At 50.9% G+C, this 22358-nt stretch overlaps 1 protein-coding gene across 2 annotated transcripts in view; it reads right to left on the reverse strand.

The window, feature by feature from the left end:
- Positions 1-22358, reverse strand: part of COL4A2 (collagen type IV alpha 2 chain) — a 174253-nt gene that overhangs the window by 61034 nt on the left and 90861 nt on the right. For both annotated transcript variants that reach the window (XM_086708425.1, XM_086708424.1), the window contains exons 5-12: positions 10791-10925; positions 10660-10704; positions 7608-7724; positions 5587-5658; positions 4783-4818; positions 4613-4675; positions 3010-3045; positions 641-682 (exon numbers count right to left, since the gene is read on the reverse strand). In XM_086708425.1, the coding sequence (XP_086564551.1) occupies positions 641-682; positions 3010-3045; positions 4613-4675; positions 4783-4818; positions 5587-5658; positions 7608-7724; positions 10660-10704; positions 10791-10925 (546 nt within the window). The remainder of the gene's footprint in view (positions 1-640; positions 683-3009; positions 3046-4612; positions 4676-4782; positions 4819-5586; positions 5659-7607; positions 7725-10659; positions 10705-10790; positions 10926-22358) is intronic.

Below are 22358 nucleotides of genomic sequence, written 5' to 3' on the forward strand. Positions count from 1 at the left end.
GGACTACACTTAGTGTACTGTGCAATCAAACAGCCCAGTGGAAAAACAAAATGAAAATTCATCAACAATGAAGCCACGGCACAAAGTTCATGGTGGCCAGTGGGTTTTGTGGTGAGTGCGACCCGTTACGTGTTGGTGAGCCTCTGCTTGTGTGAGCCACCTGCCACGTTGGGGGTCTCATGTGCGTGGCCTCAAGTGATGCTCTCGAAGGCCCTTGGTCTTTGCGTGTTGGTGGTGCAGGGATTACAGACGCCCACATGGTTCCTGATCGCCTGTGTGCCCGGTCCCTGAGTGGGCTCCACGTTGGCTTGTGGTTCTCCATTCAGTCTCTGCTCAGTTACCTCGAGGGTCTGCACGTTGGGAGACACCTCGGGCAATGCTTTTACTTTGTGGGTGCTGCTGACGGCTGAAGTCACTCACGTCTGTGTCACAGGTCTGTCCGGGGCTAACCTAGACTGTTGGCTTTCACTGTCTCAGTGACCCATCACTGTAACTGGAGCGTTTCCCATAGCCCAGCATTTTACAGTGATCATTTCCTATGCAAGTGGTCAGAAGACGACTGCATGGAAAGCAGTCATCAAAATGATTTATTTCCTAATTGCTAAGCAGGGCTCCGCTTTAATCTATTACGTTTCCTTACCTTCTCTCCCTTCTGTCCATAAAAACCAAGTCCTCTGTTGCCCTGAAAAGAGAAATGGTTTTTCTGAGTTTTTAAAAGTCATTAACCACAGAGAAATATATATATATATATCTGTGTGTGTGTTTATATATATATATGTGTGTGTGTGTGTGTGTGTGTGTGTATATATATATATATATACACATATACATATTTAGAAGAAGAGATGTAAGCTCTATTTGCAAAATACCAAACAATTATCTTTGCATAATATTCTGGCGTCCCCTCCCCAAAGCTATTTGACACAAAAGAAAATTAATGTCTTTTCTTTTGCGAGTTTCACATACAAACTACGTAATAAAAGTGTGAGCCCAGAGATCACATAATATGAACGGGAGCAGGCTGGGGTCACGTAGGAGTTACGGAAAGCGGCACCTCACGGTGTATCGTGAGTGTGATGAAAACAATGGGCTTTGGGAAAATGCTGTGCTATTCTTGAATACAGGTGTGCTTTTAGGGAAAATCCGTATTTTATACTCTAAGTGAAACCCTGAAAATAGCGGATTAATGGCGGTTTTTCTGGACTCTGTCACCGCTGGGAATGTTTTAGCTTGCTTTTTGAAACATATTCTGTTGTTCAACCATCCCGAGGCTCCCGAAGTTGGCTGTGTCATTAATTCTGCACCTGCTGCGTGAGCCAGGGCTCTGTGGCGTTTAACCCTGTGCAGCGTGTGATGAATGAAGATACCGCAGGCGTCTGGCCGTGGCCTCCCTGCTGGCATGCGGCAGAGCCCAGACCTGATCCTGGGTCTCTCGGACTCGGTAGCGCACCTGTCGTCTCCACGGATGAGGGTCTCAGCGTCTCCTCAGATCCAGGAAACAGCCACCCCCCCCCCCCCCCCCGGATCCCAGATCTCAGGATCAGGATTCAGTCTCCCTTCTGCCTCAGCCTTTTGTCATTTTGGTAAGATAATCCTGATTCCACAAACACATCTGACCCTTTGCATGACTTTAGGGGCTGGGGATTCTCTGGCTGGGGCCCCCGACTTGTCACGTACTTAATAGATTCACAAGTGGGGGGGACATGTGTTCGAGAACTGACTTGACCCCCAAGTCCAGGAGCAGCTGTGCTACACACTTACACATGTTCTAGAAATAGCGCTCTTTTCTTTGGCCTGCAAACAACTCGGCTTCCTCCCCAGGGCCCCCACATTCCCACCAAGACAAAGGATGGCGTGGGGCCGTATCTGCTCCTTCTCTCTGCGGTACCCCGCTCCCCCTCCGATGCCCAGATATTCTCCAAAAAACACAAACAAAACCCCTAATTAATTTTTGCTATTTTGCTCCTTTCCCACCTGGCTGGGAGCTGAAATCAAAGCACAGCAAGGCAGCCGGGCCAGATCAGAATGCGCTTTGCCTGGGGCCCCCGCTGTCCCTCTGCCTCGCGAGCCGGCGGCCCAAGTCCCCAGGAAGTGACCTGGTGGACGGCGAGGGTTGTTTGTGCTGCAGCCAAGCGGGGATCTGAGGCGACCCTGGGGCTGGGCGGCCCCGTCCCACATCCGCTTCTCTTGGCTCGGGGCCGTTCCCACCCTGCTCGTGGCCGCGAGACAGTGGGGAGCCCAGCGGTGGGGGCAGCAGCCTTAATGAGCTCCAGCCCCAGCCGGAAGCCAGGTCAGAGGTGATGGGAGCAGAGGAGGGGGACGGTGGATGCTGAGGTCCCCCGGAGGCCAAAGAGATGAGGTTTCCGTAGAGCAGACATGGGAACATGCAGGCTTGGGGATGTCCCCGGCCACGCGCAGGCCACGGGATGGTCCTTGCACACTGGCAGCTGCAGCCAGCATTTCTGATCACCCATCCCCTTCCCCACCTGCCTGCTCTTGGTCTTAGATATTTATCCAACTTTCCCCGTTGACACTGAACCCTAGTTCCGTCTATAGGTTCTGACAAGCCACCTCCTTTCTTGTACTTCATCCAACTTAATCATCTTTCTTGGGTGGGAACAGTATGGCCTTGGGCTCAAGCCTGACTTGAAAATCACGGACTAGCTCCCTGGGGGCTGGTGTCACCCTCTGGCACAAAGAGCTTGGTTATATCTGGGCAGGAATGCCACTGGCTCCCCACCCCGCACAAACACAGCCACATTTTGTCCCCTCTGGTGCACTGACACATTCGGATACACACGAGCTGGTCTTGCGTCTACATTGCTAATCAAACATTCATCAGTGTGATTTCCACAGGACGGCAGTGGGATGTGATTTTTTTGGTCTTAAAAACCTACAGAATCATTTTCATCACGAAATAAACGATACGTCGTTGTCAACCAAGTAGTCCTATGGTCAGGAAAAGTGCACACAAGTGTGTAAGCCACCCCGCCCCCGTCACCGACTTACCGGCTGTCCTTTAGGTCCAGGGGGTCCAGGCGGGCCCTGCACAAATACAAAGAAATCTGTAAACTGTTTTCTTTATCCCAGGACCCAGATAACTTCTGCTGGAAAGCTCTGGGAAAGCCATTCTGTGTATATTTAGAACACCGTGTAGTATGTAGAGAGGTTTCCGGTCTACCTGCCTCGGTGGGGAGGACGGGCTGGAGGGCAGAGGACCAGGGGCGGGCCTGCCTCTCAGAATTTGCCAGCTGTCCACCTACAGCTGTTCTGGGTTTGCTCTTCTGAGTTCAGACTTTTGACTTCACCCGGGTCCTAACTCCTGCCTGCTCGGACCCCCCGCAAGGTCCCAGGCCCTGTCACCGTGGACACTGCCTCCCCTGACCTCCTAGCATGTTTTGCTGGAGGGGTCAGCAAATGTTCACGGGCAGAATTAACCTGCGGGTCCGAACTGCAGGATTGAAAGTCCATCTGCAAGCACCACGGTCTTTCTGCAAAGTGTTCAGTGTCAACGCCACACTTAGGATGAGGTGTTAAACACGCACGAGACGGGCGGTTAGCGTTTAAGCACAAGGAAGCGTGGGCGATTCTAATGGCCCGTAGAAGAACCTGAAGCCGTCAGATCAGCTCAGGACACGGCGGGGACAGGCCCCTGCTTCAGATTTCCCTGAACTGTGTATTTAAAGACCAACCCCTGCCCATGTGGCGTGTGTACCGTGGGCAGGCCGACAGCTGTACGCGGCGGGGGAGCAAAGAACCTGGCATCGCGCGATCCTCGCTTCTCCGGTTTTCTGTGACAAGGTCTCTCTCACCTGGACCCGGACCTCCCCCAATGTTGTTCAAGGCCCATTTGTCTTGATGCTAAACTTCCAGGGAACGAGGGGCAGACACCCAGTGGGGGTGGTTTCGTGCCGGGCTGGTGGGCGATGGGGGAAGTGGTCTGGGGGGCTTCATGGGCACCAGCACCTCTGTTTTCTCATCCTCTCCCTCCCTGCAGCAAGCCCTCCTTCACCCCCGTGTTGTGCGGGTGCCACTCACTCTGTCCGTTGAGTTGCACGGGCCGGGAACCCCTTCAGGCGGCCACTGGGGCCGTTTTGCCAACTGATGTGTAACATCTCACTGGCAATGATGGCCACTCCCAGGTGTGGCACACCTGTGACGATGGCCACGCCCAGGTGTGGTACAGCTGTCACGATGGCCACGCCCAGGCAGAGACCATTTCTTCTTATCCACCTGTCGGACTTTGATGTGCTTGGCCCAGGGGTGACAGCCCCTCCCCTGCGCGCCCCCCCCCGCCCCCGCCATCAGCTGGCTGGGTGTGGGGCCGAGAGAGCTCGTCTAGACTGGAAGGGGGCCCAGCCAGCACCATCTCCACACTGGACATGCTTGGTGGTGATCTAGTGCCCACAAATTTCAAGTCCTCATTCCTCAACCTTAACAGCAGCAAAACGCATGCGAGAGAGGACCTGTTTTGTCTCGACAGTCTCCATCGTGACCACAAGCATCCGAGATGTATCGTGACGCTTCCACATGCATCAACAACTGAAGAAGCCGTGTGTCTAGGGGACACCCTGATGGCCCCCTGAGAATGAGCCGGGCACCTGCCACTTACTGGTCTTCCTGGAGCTCCAACCGGACCCATCTGTCCCACAGGCCCGTGGCGGCCGGGAGGCCCCTGCGTACAGGCAAAAAGGAAGGCTGTTAGGAGAGGGACACCGGTATGTGCAGTCCTGAGTTCTTGACATTCTGCTTGGAACATTCTCTAATGAAAATAGACCTTACCTGGAAACCGACCAATCCAGGCTCCCCAGGTTCACCCTAGTTGAGAGAAAATAATTTTAAGAGTTCTGGTTTTTATTTATTTAAAAAATTTTTTTTAACGTTTATTTATTTTTGAGACAGAGACAGACAGAGCATGAACGGGGGAGGGTCAGAGAGAGAGGGAGACACAGAATCTGAAACAGGCTCCAGGCTCTGAGCAGTCAGCACAGAGCCCGACGCGGGGCTCGAACTCACGGACGGTGAGATCGTGACCTGAGCTGAAGTCGGACGCTTAACCGACTGAGCCACCCAGGCGCCCCAAGAGTTCTGGTTTTTAAGTGTCTTTAGATTTAGTTACATTTTATCACAACTTTGGAAACAAATTCGGAAAATATATCAGCCCCGCCAGGGGCTTGGTAATGCTACCCTTTATCTGGGGCATTGTGAATACAGACTGGAAAGTTGTGCACCCACAGGTAAATGTCACCCCGATGGGAAATCGATGATTTTTTTTTAAGTTTACTTATTTTGAGAGAGAGAGAGACAGAATCCCAATCAGGCTCCACACTGTCAACACAGAGCCCTACCTGGGGTTTGATCCCACGAACAGTGAGATCGTGACCTGAGAGAGTTGGATGCTTAATTGACTGAGCCCCCCAGGCGCCCCAGGATAGAAATCAAAGGTTTTTAGAGTCTTCATGGTGCTGGGCTATTCTACCACCCCAGAGGCACTTGCTTATAGCTCAGCCATACTAGGGAAGTTTTGTTATTACTTAGGAATTACGCTGATAGCTCAGGCACGAGTCCCACCTCTAGCGAACATACCCTGTATTTGTCGCGGTCCACACTGGAAAGCGCGTACGGCTCACCTTTCTGCCCCTTGGGTCCTTGGGGCCCCTATGGTAGACAGGACGTGGAAGACAGAGAAAACACAGAAAGGCCCGTGAACACTCAGTGCAGTGCTAGCCATGTGGGTGATTAGACATTGTCTGTTATGGGCAATGTCAGTGGTCCTTATGGCTTATTTGGGTTATTCTGAACACCAGTCCTACATTCAGCCACAAAGATGAGACTTTCGTATTTACCCAATAGTATCTTCCTTCAAAGTTAAAATGGAAACATTTTAAATTTTTTTTTTCAACGTTTATTTATTTTTGGGACAGAGAGAGACAGAGCATGAACGGGGGAGGGGCAGAGAGAGAGGGAGACACAGAATCAGAAACAGGCTCCAGGCTCTGAGCCATCAGCCCAGAGCCTGACGCAGGGCTCGAACTCACAGACGGTGAGATCGTGACCTGGCTGAAGTCGGACGCTTAACCAACTGCGCCACCCAGGCGCCCCTAAAATGGAAACATTTTAAAGGACTTAGGTTATTTACAAAAACCCAAAAGGATGCTCAGTAAACGAATCCTTCAGGATGCCAACATGTTGTTTCTCTTTGTAATAATACACTTTGTCTTTTCTTGGGCATTAGGGTGCTAAAGATATTAAGACATATGTTCTGAAGCACCATTTTTGGGAAAGATGCTGGGTCATTCTGTAAAAGTGGAACTGTGACAAATACACTCAGTACGTGTGCACATTGTATGTGGATGAATGTCTTTCAATGCCTGTGTATAAAATCAGTATTAAAAAAATTTTTTTTAAAACTTTGTCTTAAGACACATGGAGAGACAGAGTGTGAGAGGGGGAGGGGCAGAGGGAGACACACACACACACACACACACACACACACACACACAGACAGAATCCCAAGCAGGATCCAGGCTCTGAGCCGTCAGCACAGAGCCGGACATGGGGCTCGAACTCCCGAACTGTGAGATCAGGACCTGAGCCGAAGTCTGACGCTTAACCGACTGAGCCACCCAGGCGCCCGTATAAAATCACTATTTTAAAGGGATGGTTATATTTATTGATAATGATAGTTTCATGACATTACAGCAGACTGGAAAGTGATGGTCCTCGTTGACACGGTGACCCACACATAAAAGACAACCCAGGGAGAGGACTGGGGAGGAGAAGTGAGAATAAGAGAAATCCACGAACTTCAGGGGGAAACATGCGGGGAGGAACGTGTGAATATTCTTCCCCAGTCTTAGAAATGTTTTCTTAAATAAAGAGTTTTACCAAATAAGATGTTGGCAAAACCCTGACTTTGCAATATTTTGATGGCAAGAAGGCAGCCATACAGAAATGGAAAACACTTCAAGATTCTTTGCAAAGACCTGAAAACTGAGTCTACGAAACAGATGAATACATGGAAGTTTTCCATTAAAAAGAAAAAAAAAAGCACACTTCTACCTGCAGGGGCTGTTTCCGTGTCACAGAGGAGTTTAGAATCTAACAAGACGGGGGCTAACGGCATCCTGTCAAGCTCTAATTAAGCCTTTTGATTTTGTTTTTGCTCTTGCCCAATTCTTCCCTGTTACTTGAATTGTAGCATGGGGGGAAATGCAAGGACACAGGTAAAACTGCACGATACGAACCACACGGATTATTTTCCATCTCGTTTACAGAATAAATTTGGAAAATGAAGTTCTCTGGACGCAGGAAAATCATGCCGAGATGTCCGCAGGAACGTGTGCATCCTGACCGCTGCCTAGGGACGGGGGAGCACCTGCCTGGGGGTGCAGGAGCCGGGCTGAGCACACCCGCCCCGGCCGAGGGGTCCACAGGAGCCAACCCGCCCTCCTTGGAAAGTCTCTCTGACACAATTTCGAAAAGGGCCTTCTGGATGGGCCCGTGAAAGGCACACCACACATCCTCCACCCGTCTGCGTACAAGGGCCGGCCCCCCCAGCTCCTGGAGTTCACCACCCCAGCCGCACCCGCTGCCCTGATACTCACAGGAGGGCCAGCGAACCCCCCGGGGCCGACGGGTCCCTGGCGGCCCACGTCTCCTCTCGTCCCATTGCAGCCATCGTGACCAGGTGGTCCTCTGGGCCCACCTTGCCCCGGGTGTCCCTGGGAGAGAAGAGTAGGTGAGCCTTCTAGCACACGGTCTGGCGTTCTCATGAGAGCGTGATAAAACACTTCTAAATCTTCCCACCCTGCATGAACCCAAGGGCAAAGAGAACTCAAAACCAGCAGGTAGGTGAATGAAAGATTAAGTAAATGGAGGCACACAGGTTCGGTTCTGAGCAGGAGAAAGGCCGTCAGGACGAAGTTCTGTTTGCCACGGGCTGGGTAAAGAAGTCCGTTACCGCCGGTCTATCGGGAGGTCTGTGTCAGCAGGGACGGGTCACGGTAGATTTAAAACTTCTAGAAGGCACTCTGGAAGCGGCTAGGTCTTTCACGGACAACAAGGGGCCCCATCTTTTGTGCCCAAGTGAACTGTAGAGGGTGAGGTGACAGACTCACATCCTACACAGGAAAGAGATTCACACTCCCCCTGCCCCCCGATGGGATTTCATCCATGACTTCGCCGTATGTAGAAGAACTGATTTCCTCTTATTTGCTTTCGAATAAAGCCAATCAAAGCAACATCTGATGTTCAGAGATGTCGGGGTGGGGGAGGGGAGGGAAGGCAGCATGACCAAATGTCTTTTGAATAGCTAGGGAGTCAGGCTGAGTTAATGACCTGCCTGCCGCTTACGTACTACGAGACCACGGCCTATTTTGCTGTTTCCTCCCACGGCACGTGTTTAGATATATGCCATCTTCTTAATCTCTCTGAAATTTTGCTTTTGCTGACAATGGACCAAGCATACATTCCAGAGTGGATTTTTTGAGGCCCCATTAGGATGCCTTTTACACTTACTTTGAGAAATTTGGGACATTTCAAGAGAAATGAACGAATCCTACATAGAGTGCCTGGACCCTGAACGATATTAAGAAACACAACGAGAAGAGTTGCATTTTAATTTCGTTGTCTGCCTCTCATCGCTCTCCTTTAGACACTCAAAGCCGCTGCTTTAACTGGGACCCTCAGACAAGCACAGATCCAACAGCCAATCCCCTGGTAGACGAGAGAAATCCCCGCTGCCCTGGAAATCACGGGGTACCATCCATCTCTTCAGCTGAGAGTGCAGCCAGCTGCCTTGGTAGTGGCCAACTACAGGCCTTTTTTTAGGGGTCTCTGAAAGCTGATCCTTCAAATTCAGCCTGAGAAAACAAGCCCGGTGGGTGCTCTGCTCACAACCTGTGCGGTCTTCCGTGATGCTTTTCATAACTCGAGTTCTTCACTCCTCTCCGGAGTGATCTGTCTCCTGTGGGCCTTTCTTGCTCCCTTGGAACTGATCTAAGTCATGTGACATGGCGTGTCAGTCAGACGTTAGTTGGAGACTGTTCTTCAAAGAAAAAGTGCAATTACCTTGAACCGACCGCCCGTCTCATGTTCAACATCTAACTGGACACGGCTCTTAAGATCTGACTGCACATCACATTTTATATATGGCTCCTAAGTGGCTAAAATTAGCCCGGGGGCAGATGGCACATGGGTCCACGTATGTGCAGTTCCAGAGTCCTGTGGTCAGCGGGCGAGGCCATTGTCAGCAGCACGGAGATTCTGCGGAAACCGCTCGGTTACCTGCTTACTGTGACCACTCTCACATGCGAAGATACTGCCTCTCCAACTTGTGAACTATTTCCTCCTCAGAGTAAATGGGCATACAGTGGAAAAACCAAATATGACTCAGAGCAGCTATACTGTTTTTCCACATCCCTCCTTTTAAACTCAGATTTCGACTTCCAGAAGACAAAACCGACACGGCGGCCCAAAGAGCTCAAGAAAGCGGTTTAAGAATAGGTGGTTTCGTTGCAGGCGGTTGGTAGGAAAATGCTATCGTTATTTGTTTACCCCTGAAAATCTACAGATTCTTTGACTCTGACTAATGGGGAAGTGACTACCTTACTTGTTCACACAGCTGTGTGTCCTAACTGGTGCGTGTGAGCCCCCGTCCAGGGGACGCTCCGGGTCAGGTCACCGTCACGCGGGCCTCAGGTCTGCGTGTGGCCTGTCTGTAGCCCTGACCGCCTTCCTGTACCGCTGCACAGCCTCCTGGGTGTGCAGCCGGCATTCTGAAGAACCTCCTCTCTGTGATGCACAGCCTCTCTGTGATGGCTCTTCTGTGTTCCCTCCTACAAGGCGGCTGTCCTGCTTCCACAGCCCCGGGAATGCATCTGTTACGTGTGCACACGTGTGTAGATGTGCGTGCTAACACAGGGGCAGGGGGTGTGGGCATGTGGGGTAAGGGCTCGGATGTGTGCACACGAGGGAGGTTCCTGAAGCAGATGTCCTCAAACCTCAGCAGCAGGCGAAAGCATGTGTCATAAACACATCTGTCCCCGCGGCTGGGATCCGTAGGAGGCAGACCCTGGGAATCTGCTCACGGATCCTTGTGAAAGAGGTTGAGAGACAGGCCGCTGTGTTTATTTATTTATTTTTTTTATGCCACAAGAAGTAAAGTAAACTAGGTTAGAAAAACACATTTTATTGCATTTTGAGATTTTCTCATGGACAAACCCTGTCTTTTCTTCTCACTTACGCATGGTTCACTAGAGAACTGGGGAAGCGTCACCAACGTCCAGCAGAGGGCGTCCTCCCACCCACCATCTCGGCCGTGCCCCTTTATGTTCAGGTCGCTTTACGGTTCCAACAAAATGTCAAGCCGCATTCTGATTGAGCATATCTAACGTGCTAGCCTTCCATTACAAAACCAGGTCCGGTTTTCGCCGAAAACCGGCTTCGATTCCGAAGCCAAGTGTAGAAGAACATTTACAAAGGAACCAATCTGTGCCATATTTGAGAGGACTCCAGCGGAAAAAGGATGCACTGAGAGCCCTACTTCATTGTGTAAACCAAACAGGAGGCCTAGGTAGAAATGCTTCTGTAAGTCAGGAGCTTGCTTAGCACGTGTTCGGTGTTTTAAAATACTACAAAATCTTACAAAACACTTACGGGAATTCCGTCGGCACCAGGGAATCCGGAAACGCCTCTTGCTCCCTGTAAGGAAGGCAGACAAGCTCACTGTGGGCCGGGACACCCACTGCCCGTCGCAAAAGTGGAGGGAAAATGAGAAGTCATCATACCACATCTCCTTTCGGTCCTGTGATCCCCGGTGACCCCCTCTCGCCCTTGTCACCTTTGCGGCCCTGCAGTCCTGGGAATCCCTGCAGGCCTGGGGGCCCGGTGTACCCCTGGGGGCCCACTGGCCCTGGCTGGCCCTGCAGAAACAACAGAGTTTAATCACGGTTAATAACAACAGACGAGCATTTTCCAGCGTGCTGCTTTTGAAACGACGCTTTTCATTCTCAGAGAGCTATGATGTCCAGGGAACGTCACATGTAGACAGTTCTATCTCCTGCCACAATTGCCACAGAGTGACTTCTGGCTAAGAAGGAAGGCCTAGAGTGTTAAAAGAAAAGAACCATGTTAAATGTGAGAAAAACATATCCTAGATCACTAATGTCGCGTTACCGTGAAATGCTGGCATTAGGTTGGGATGAAAGAATCAGCTTAGTTGGCTTTTTAAAAAAGATTTTAATGTTTATTTATTTATTTTTGAGAGAGAGAGAGTGAGAGAGCGTGAGCAGGGGAAGGGCAGAGAGAGAGGGAGACACAGAATCTGAAGCAGGCTCCCGGCTCCCAGCTGTCTGCATAGAGCCCGACGCGGGGATCGAACCCACAGACCGTGAGATCATGACCTGAGCCGAAGTCGGACTCTTAACTGACTGAGCCACGCAGGCACCCCTTACCTGGCTTCTTTTTTAAAATAAAAAATGTGTTCTCAGTTAACAAGAAAATTCCAAACAAATTTCCAATATTTTATCTCTACTCAGTATAATGCCTGTAACAGGATGGAAATGTATATGGCACTCAGGTATCAAAATGATCCCCAGATGTTTAAGTGATCAGATAATCTTCCGTCTACAGACATACCACACACACACACACAGAAACATTAAAGGTGTCTGAAGCCTGTAACAATCCACGCCCGTGGCCATCGGACATGAGTGGCCATTATTTAAAAAAAAGACAAAATGATGTGCTGGTGAGCACATGGAGAAATCAGAGCCCTCGGCACTGCGCGTGGGGACGTAAAACGGCATGGCCGATGTGGAACAGGATGGTGGGTCCTCAAAAATTAAATAGAGAATTGCCATTCCATCCAGCAACCCACTTCAGAGAGAATCCTCAAAATCGCTGGGAGTGGAGACCGAACAGGTGCTTGGACGACTGTGTTCGCTGTAGCATCTTCCCCAGCAGCCAAAGGGCAGGTGCACGGCGTTCCCTGGGAGACGGTGAGTATACAAAATGGGGTCCATCCACGCCACGGGCGATTATTCACCTGGCCGGGGGGTGTGGGGGCCTCACCTCCCAACACTGCCGATGCCTGTGGACGTGGGGCCCAGGTGCGGGGGAAGCGGTCAGAATTTCTCTGAGGCGGAAGATACGGATGGAGGTTAAGATCGAGTCGATGGATGAGACCTGCCCCGAAGCTCGGGACCCCTGCCTCCTCCAACAAAGGGTGTTTTGGGATGCCCCCTTAGGGCTCCCTCTGGGCCAGGTCAGTTCTGGAGATGATGGGTTTTCTGGCTCTACCCTCCTCGTGTTCCGGAGGGTCCGGTCGAGGCGGAACTCACCAGATACTCCGTCTGAGTGCAAGCATCGCAGGCAGTGGTGAAGCCAGGGTATTCCGTGTCTTTGAACAACGCGGTAGAAGGGGGCTATCGCCGCTTTCTTGTCTCCCCCTCGTTGAGGAGGGTTGTATTGGAAGGTGGGTAGCCCTGACCATGAACACACGAACCCCAGGCTCACCCTAGGCTAGCGCTCAGGGCCTTCCACATGCTACATTTGCTGGAAGTGTGGGGACAAAACGTGCTTTGATTCTGATTTTTACGGATCTTCTCCAGTCGTAATCGTTTTTGTTTTGTTGGCACTGTTAGAATACCACCTTCTTGTGATTATGCGGTATGCCCCAAGCCCTCGAATGCCCCCAGTCATGGTAAGGCTCGCACAGCAAGCGTCCTTTTGGGCGTAAAATGTTCTTCAGTAACACTGTCACTTTTACCATCTACAAAGTTCATCCCCATCTGGGGGGCTCACTGCACGCCTCCAACTAGGAGCGGCACCTACTGTTAACCACAGCAGAACATGTGTGTCTTCATCATGAAAAACCACATTCTTGTCGTGCCTTCAGTAACCTCTCCTTGGTTCCCTTTGATGGGAAAAGTGATAGCGACATCATGTACTCACTTTCCTGCCATTGTCAGTAAACTTCTTTTCAGCCTTTGTTTCTTGGATGGGAAGTCTGGCTTTTGGAATGAGCCTTTCCTCTTCTGAGGCGTGCGATCACTGTGAAATTCCCGTAACATAACACAGACCCTTTAAAGGGGCTTCTAGCACATTCACAGTGTTCTCTACCCACCAGTTCTATCTAGGTCTAGAACATTCCCATCACTCCAAACGGAAACCCCGTACCCACTGAGCAGACACTCCTCACTGCCCCTACATTTGCTGTTTGCTCTCCGTGTCTATGGGATCTATCCATTCTGGGTATTTCACATATATGGAGTCATATGTATGATACGTGACCTTTTGTGCCTGGCTTCTTCCACTTACCATAGAATTTCTGAGGTTCTCCCATGGGGTAGCACCTGCAGTACCCCATTCACTTCCACGGCTGAATCAAACTCATTGTACGGAGAGACCACAATTTGTCCATTTCATCCATTCACGGGCATTTACGGGGTTCCCACCTTAGGGCCACTGTGGCTCGTGCTACTGTGGACATGCACGTACAATTACCTGTGTGAGTGCCTGTTTTCGATTCTTCTGGGTACAGACTTCGGAACGGAATGGCTGTGCCTTCTGGCAATTGTCTAACTTTTTCAGGAACTGCCAGACTGCTTCCCACAATGGCTGCATCACGTCCATTCCCAGCAGCAGTTTGTGAGGGTTCCAGATTTCTCCATACCCTTGCTAGCACTCGCTCTTTTCCCTTTCTTAGAAGTTCTAGCCATCGTGGTGGGTGTGAGGATGGTGACATTCTGAGGAGTTTATCTTGAGCTTCTGACAGATGGGACATTTCACAAATTCCATCCAGCTTCCGCCCTGGGGAAGGGCCAGGAAGAGTCTGGAGAAAATCTGAATCAGACCTTCGTCCCCACGGACTGGACCCTCGCTCTTGCCCACAGTGCAAACGCTGTGCTGCTGAGGCGAAGTGGACATTGACGTCAAGGTCAAGGACCTTGCTCTGAATGTTTTAGTCATCAGGCCTGAGATTTCCCCGAGGATATCCTGCCAGCCAGGGCATCCAGTGTGTCTGTCAAGAGCAGTTGGAATGATCAGCTAATGAAAAGGAGCTTCCTCTGTGCTAATTATCACCAACTTCCACCCTTAGTGGGAAAGTCACGGTCGGAAAACCTATTTCCATCTCTTCCCTTCCTTTTGTTCTAAGTGACGTTAAAAATAAAAATTACCCCAGAAGGAGACGTCTAGTTTGAATGTCTCTGCATAAACCTCAAGGGCTCCTGAGAGTCTTGCGGCGCACTTGACAAAAGCATTCCTGAGAAACATTTCTTAAAAGCCAGCAGACGCTGTGAAAGGAGTGGAGGGACCATGTGCTGTGACCCCCGTCCCACCAGGCGATCTGATTCAGATCTACGTGTTACTCGCTGGGAGACAGGACAAAGGAAAAAGCATCGTTAAATCGCGTATCTTCTGGGATGAAGTGCCTGTTATAGGTTTTATTTTTAAAAGTCTTTAAAAACGTTTCTATTTTTGAGAGAGTGCAAGATGGGGTGGGACAGAGAGAGGGGGACAGAGGATCTGAAGCGGGCTCTGCACCAACAGCCATGAGCCCGACATGGGCTCGAACTCACGAAGCAGGAGATCATGAGCTGAGCTGAAGTCTGACGCTCAACTGACTGAGCCGCCCAGGCGCCCCCGTCTTGGTTTGAAAAAACGGTTTATCTTATTTTACCCCCATGCCAAACACGTGACAACTGTCACCCCCACTTGAGAGGAGGGGGCTCTGGAAGGAGCCCAGTATCGTGAAGTCGGGTTGGGGAGTGGGCCGGTTCTGAAGCTTCCGTGTTCCATTACATCATTGCTGCTCCGAGTGAGGTCCTCGACCTGAACCAGCTCCACCTGGGAGCTTGAGAGAAATGCAGAGTCCCAGGCTTGGCCCGGACCCTCCTGGAGCTTCAGTGACCACCCTCCCCGGGGGGTTTCTTTGTACAGTAGCCCGGGAGGCTTACTGCTCAACACCCCTCCCCCTGCGACGTTCTTACAGAAGCAGGTATCTTTTAATAAAAATCTCATTTAATAAAAAATGAAGTCGGGTCTTAGAAGAACAGTTGAGTGTTTACTACATCAGGCAGAGGAAGATCTAATATTTACGTTTGTTAAGTACTATTTCTAATGAACTTTTCTGGGTCTTAGGCTTCAGTGGGATCTGCAACAGGCCAGAACCAACTTTGCTCCCTGTGAGGACAGAAGGTTGCTCATCATGTCTCCTTCTTGAAATCACTCCTGGAGCCCGTGTGGGATCCAGGGTCGGTGGTGGAAGCTGAAGTCTGAAAAGGTGGATAGAATGCGTCCAGACTTGAATACACATTGCTCAAATACCGCGGCTGCGGCCAGAATGCACTTCAAGGCCTGAGACTCTTACTAAGCTTTCCTGAACTTGGAATTTTCACTTCTGAGAAAAGGGCAGAATATAACCAGCTATGTGCACGTGGGGGTGACTCCGGGCCTGCGGACGCGGACGCGAAGGTGGGGCGCTGATCATGAAGTGGGGCCCGAGAAGCGTGGCCTCACACGTGGCCCCAAGGGGGTGCCTGTTTCCATCTGCAGCTTGTTAACCTTACAGCTCTCTGTGGGGAGGAAGGAAAAAAAAATAGCTTCCTTTATCAGAGAAGGATAAAGAGAAATGTTTCCAAGGATAAAACCCTGCTTCACTGCACATCGGGATTTTTAATTTACAGTACAGTATTTTCCTGCTCGAATAAGAATAAGCTTTTCACTTACCGGCCAACATGTGAATAGTAGGAAATCCCTTCTCTTTCTGAAGCTGACTCTTCCTGTCTTGCCTTTTATGGGCAGCGGGCCCCAGCAGACGCCCCATATCCTCTCCCGTCCCCTGGGGGGCCCCTCCCTTCCTCGGCTGCTGGCGGTGTGTTCCAGGCCTTCCCGGCCCTTCCGATGCTGCCCTTCTCGGTGACCCTCTGGGGATTCCAGCCCAGGTCCCAGCTCGTTAGAAAATACGTCAAATGGCCTAGAAGCTGGGCAGGGCTACCTTTTAGGATCCGAGAAAACAATTCCTTCAGCTACAACTCAGACTTCGCCGCCATTCTTAGGGTGAGCGAGTTTTTTGATGGCCCTGGCCGGGTGAGTCTGTACCATTTTCTGAGCTCATGATAACGTGGAGGCATCGGAACAGGACAGAACCTGTACGATAACAATCAGCAGTCACGAGCAGCCGCCCGATCCATGCGAGACAGAGCCCGTGGTCGGTCCGCCACCCTTTGTCTATGGCTTCTTTGGTGTAACAGAACACCAGCCCTGCCCCGGCTACCATTCCAAATCACGGATTCCACCTATATGAGGTAGAACTATACTGGCCTTGGAAGCCCTGCTCTCCAAAATTATTTGGCACTGACCACAGCACCAGCATCTATGCAAAGCAAATACATCCACACGTAAGGAAATAAACCGTGACCCTCGTCTGTCTCCACATACACATGTGTGGTCAAAAAGGGTCACAGACCCGAGTGTAGGAGCTAAAACTCTAACTTTCTGAAGGAAAGCACACAGGGAAGAGTCTTAGCGACTTTGCATTAGGCAACCGTTTCTTAGACGTGCCCCAGAGATCATGAACCATAAAAGAAAAATGTTGAAAACACCAGAAGGCTTGATCTTAAAGGTACCATCAAGAAATAAAGAGCAGCTACAGATGGGGGGGCATATTTCCAGAACACATATGTCTGATACGTGACTTTTGTCCAGAGTACAGACAGAACACCCAGAAATCGAGGACAGAGACACTCGATATGAGATCTGAACCCACTCTTCCTCAGAGAAGACGACCAGAGGGAAGCCAGTCCACACTGCTGCCACCAGGGAGGGCTACGGTCAGGACAGCCCCCCAGGGGTGGGTCGCCCGGCAGGACGGCGTGCCAGGACCATGCCGGGGAGGCTGCCGGTGTGATGCAGAATGGGCAGCCTCTCTGGGAAAGTGTGGCAGTTTCTTATAAAGTTAAACATCCACTTACCGTAAGACCTGTAGGTAAACGTTCATAGCGGTTTGGTTTATTTCAGCTGAAACCCTGGATGTCCAGCGGCTGATGAGTGTAGGAACTGGTACGTTCGTAAAATGGAATACCACTTAGCAACACGAAGGGGGAAATGACCTGATGTGTGCAACATGGAGGACGGATCTCGGGGCGTAATGGTGAGAGAAGCTCATCCCACCCATCCCGCTGGTAGGATGCCATGCTGATATCTGACTTACGACATTCAGAGAAAGCCAAACTAGGCAGAGGAAACAGAGCAGTGGTGGCCGGGGGTGGAGGCAGAGGGAGGGAAGAGACTGAGACTTTTGGGGGTCATGGACCTGTCTTCCTTCACAATTACATGTACCTGTACACGACTGTCAGTATCCACTAAATTGCATGCAAAACATTACCTCGACAAAATTAACCTAAATACAAATGAAGAGAAGAGTCTGGTAAAGACACACATTAAGAAGACAAGTCTGGGGGCGCCTGGGTGGCTCAGTCAGTTGAGCGTCCGATTTCAGCCCAGCTCATGATCTCAGGGTTCATGAGTTTGAGCCCCACATCAGGCTCTGTGTGGACGGCTCGGAGCCTGGAGCCTGCTTCGGATTCTGTGTCTCCTCTCCCTCTCCCCCTCCCTTGCTCACGCTCTGTCTCTCTCTCTTAAAAATAATAAACATGAAAAAGTTAAGGGGCGTCTGGGTGGCTCAGTCAGTTAAGTGTCCGACTTTGGCTCAGGTCATGATCTCATGGTCTGTGGGTTTGAGCCCTGCATTGGGCTCTGTGCTGGGAGCCTGGAGCTTGCTTTGAATTCTGTGTCTCCCTCTCTCGCTGCCCCTCCCCCATTCATGCTCTGTCTCTTTCAAAAATAAATAAATGTTAAAAAAAAAAGAAAAAGAAAAAAAAAGAAGAGAAGCCTGAAGCTCATGGGCTTGTTGGATACGACTAAGTCCTTGTGGAACATTCTTACGAATGAATTTATAAGGTCACTAATATTTCGGAAAGGAAGAGGGAAGAGGGGACACTTTTAAAACGCCTTATTAAAAAAACACTTAGCCAAATGTTTTTTAAAAATGTCTGCCAGGGAGATGAAAAAAAAAAAAAAAAAACACCCCAAACTGCAGAAACTAAGGGCTGGTCTGGAGTCCAGTCCGGAATCTGGTCTGTGGCGCGTGATGTGGACAGAAAGGAGGGCCGTCCGCACTCAGCCCGCCGAGCGGCTGGACTGGAAGTGGGTCAGGACCAAAGAGAAGGCCAGGCGGTCCTGGCCTCCACGATGCACGGTCTTCAGAAAGAACACACCAGAGGCATCACCTCTACTCGTAAGATGCTGCTGTACAGTTTTACCTGAAATGAGTCACATTTTACAGCAGAGGAGAAATGGGTCATCTCCCTGTCCCCACCCACAGGAGCAGGACGTCTGCAAACTCTGCTCCTTCTTCTAAAAATAGGCAGCACATGGGCCGTCCCACTCGATGGCTTTTACCCCAATGTGAGGCCACGCTTTTTACAGTCTGGATGTGACGCTGCCTGGCACATGTCAGAAAAGCCGAACTTCTGGGAAAGCCTTCCCCTGCTTGCGGCAATAAATACATTTCGTTTGCCCGAACGCGACTGCTTGCCTAACACACCGACTTGGTTTCTCAAGCCTCCTGGCCCCCAAGAAGACACGGAGTTGGATGTGGATGAACTGAGGGCCTCGGGGAGCCCAGACGGCAGCCAAGAATGGGCTGGAAGAGCAGATTCTGGGACCACAGGTGTCTCGTAGGCAGGAAATGCTCTAACTGAGCTCTGACTATACGGAAAACAGTATTAGTGCCCAGAGTAACCGCAGCAAATGGCCTTCGTGTCCTTATGAGTGATACAAGGGCTCCTGGCTATACTTAGGTATCAGAAAGTGACAACCAGAATACGAGGCGATTTTGGAGTTACCAAATCAGGCAACCGCAGGTAACTAAAACAGCCGTCTACGTGTACGGCCTCAGTGGAGACCATTCATTTCCACGTGCCAAGGCTCCGCCGGTCTCCTTAGATCATACTCCTAGGCCACGCTCGAGTGTGACGTGACTCATGGCAGACCCTGTGCGTTTCTCTCACGGCCCCGTGATTGGCAAACAAGCCCTGGGGGCGATGCCTGCACACAGGGGAGCCGCAGAAGACACCCGTGTGTGGGGCCTCCCGATGCTGGTTCCCCTGTTGAGGTCATCGACTGGCCGGCAGGAGTGCGGAATGCCTTTTGGATGTTGGTGGCATGGACCAGGAGCAGGACCAACAGTTCTATCTAGCTTGCTTTTAGACTAAACACAGTCACCTGAAAGAAAACTATTATCGAGATTGGCATTATATTGATTTTTTTAAATATTTATTCTTGAGAGAGAGAGAGAGAGAGCATGCACACGAGCAGGGGAGAGGCAGAGAGAGAGAGGGAGACACAGAATCAGAAGCAGGCTCCAGGCTCCGAACTGTCAGCACAGAGTCCGAAGTGGGGCTCGAACCCACAAACCATGAGATCGTGACCTGGGCTGAAGTCGGATGCTTAACCCACTGAACCACCCAGGCGCCCCTGGAAATCCATATTTTTAACAAGGTCCCCGATGCAAAGCCAGGTTTGGGAGTCAGGGGACAAATATAATTCTCACACAGGACAGGTGAGGGGACAGCCCAGGGAGGTGGAGGTCTTAACCCACAGCTCTGCTGGCCCTCCACCCGAGAGCACTTCATGACGTCCTTCTGATAACGCTCCGGGTGTCCCTGCCATGGTCAGGGTGACCCCCTCCGCTGACTCTAGGGGCCTGTATGCTTGTGTTCGTCAAGTGAATGTAAGACCTCCTCTCACTTTACAACCCAAGGACTGCTTCCTCACTCCCCTGCACAGAGGACTGTGTGACCGTCCCCAAGGTGGACGGGAACTGTAGCCCAGCAAAATGCGTCAGGATGGAACTTTCCATATTTTCAGCATTTACAATGTTTTTGCTTCCCAGAGTTAAAGAAGAAAACTCCCAAGGGTCAGTGACCTTATTCCAGTGATTGAAAAAACTCCAGCAGGGGCCATACTGGTTCACTCTGGTTGCTTTGGATCTGACGATGCTCCTATATCCAGTCTTTGGAGACTCCCGGGGTCTCCTTGGGAGGACCTGAAACCCCCACCACTCATTTCAAAGGGAGCCGGTCTCCACAGAGCCCAAGAGCAGACTGTTTCCCAGAACGCTATGCAGTTTGGGGCCGTTCTCTTGATCCCTTGTAACATTTTGTTTTCTGAGGATAATGATTTCATTCCCTTTAACAAAATGAGACATCCCTCAGCTTTTAAAAGAAAACCTGGCTAATGTACCCCAAAGTAAGTCATTAGAAGTTTTAAGAGCAGAAACCATGTTTTATGCGCATTTTGTGAGAAGTTGGAAGTGATGAGTTCAAACAATGGATGCAGTTACGCATTTAAGTTCACATCCAGCTGTGGAAAAGCAGCTTGGCTCGGAGCAAGTCAGGCAGGGCTGATGGAGGTCCCTGTGGTCACAGGAAACATCACTATGTGCACTGTCCTACCCTAGAAGGCTGGGTAAGCCCTGAAGGTGGTGGTTTGTCACCTGCGTAGGCCTCAGGGCTCCTGAGTGCGGGGTGACGTGGGACACTCCCTGCCAAGTGGCCTGACGGACGTTCCCAACACCAACGTCCCTTACCTACAGGTGTTGGGAAAAGGCTGCTTGTAGACCACTTTTACAACCATTATAACAAGTTCATGGTTTCTGGGGCACTTTTGAAGCACAGTGCCAGTGTGTAACACTGTGGGGGGCTATCGCCCTCTGGTTCTATCCCCCAGTATGCCAAAGTGTGTCACCTACAGCCTTAGATCCCTCCCTCACTCTGCTCCAGCCCGCAGAATTACTGACTACCGGCCGGGCAGGTGATCTGGTTCTGCACTGTTGGGGAGAGGGCTTTTCAGGCGTCAGCGTGGATCACAAAGGCAGAGCACCCAGACTCATGGGGAGAGATGCCGGCCTTATCAAAACTGTGTACGATCGGATAAAGAGAGATCAGCCGCCGAAATCAAGACCTAGGAAACCAGGCCAGGGTTTTGGAATGCCAGGACTCCCGCCCCCAGGGATTTACTTCTGGTAATCTTTGAACCACGCTGTTTTGAGGACAACTGTTAGCGATAAACGGAACACGCTGGAACCATTCTGCACAACCACCGTAACTCAGGAGGAGCAGAGGTTAAGGACAAAAGGGGTGTTTACCAACGGGGGTCTGGGAAAAGCTATAAAAGGAAGCTTTTCGACACTAGCTGAATGTTTCTTTTTAGAATAAAAATTTCACTCTGTATCAACAGAAGACACCTTCTCACTGCCTCCTCCTACACTGCCTGTCAGAGGAACATGTGCAGTTCCCGCGGCTGGCACTAGGTGGCAGTCAGTCGCGCTTTTGGGAGTGAGACCCCGCCCCACTTCAGACTTCAGGTTTGTCACGTCCAAGATTTTGGGATTCTTCTGGGTGACGATGACCCCCTTCCGTGGGACAGAGGGCAGGCCCCTCAGTTGTTACGGGGAGCTAACCTCCCAGGGGAAAAATTCTGATGAAAATGTTCACGGCAGAATTCCAACGGTGTCGAAAGAGCGTATCAAATTCCGATTTTCTCTTCACGGGGCACTTGAACTAACAGTAATTAATTATCTTGTACTTCCCTTCCCTTTTGACTTGCCCAAAGGAATGTGTTCTAAGTACACAGAAATAGCGGAGGACCCGTTAGACCCAGACCCAGTGCAGAGTTCTGGGAGACAGCAAAGTAATAAGTGCAACCAACATTTCTAGAGTGGAGCGTTCACGGTGCGGAAAACTTTCCACCAGCAAACGGATTTAATCCCCATGGCACCTCTACGGGGCAGGTGCTGTTCCCATATTGGCTCCGAGGACGGATTCGTGCCCAGCTTTGTGGGACGTGCCCAGAAGGCAATGTCGAGGCACCTACGAACGCCCCTTGAGTAACGGACATGACTTGGGACCCTGAATCATCTGTTTCACTGATCTTCACGAGGCTACAACAAAGCCAAAAGCAATGGCCAAAGTGACAAAGCCAAACAGATGTACGCCTGGGGTTCTCGCAGACCCAACAGAACAGAGCCAGTCACCTCCCTGGGAGATTATCTGAGAACCTGCTTCTCTGCTTTAACCCAACGCTGCTCAATTGCCGCCATTTCACGGCTCATTAATCCGCCTCCTGCTAGAAAGTGACCGGGGCAGAAAGAGAAGGTGAAACTCCAAGTCACTTCTGTTACTTTTTAGCAACTCTGGTCAAGAGGTATGCGGGGGGGCGGGGGCTGCAGGCTGAGACATCAGGACACAGGGAGGGGGGCAGCTGGACGCATCCCATGACTGCGCTCT

The sequence above is a fragment of the Puma concolor genome, chromosome A1 (genome assembly GCF_028749965.1).
Source record: "Puma concolor isolate L17-30 chromosome A1, mPumCon1.1.hap2, whole genome shotgun sequence".
Classification (NCBI taxonomy): Eukaryota; Metazoa; Chordata; class Mammalia; order Carnivora; family Felidae; genus Puma; species Puma concolor.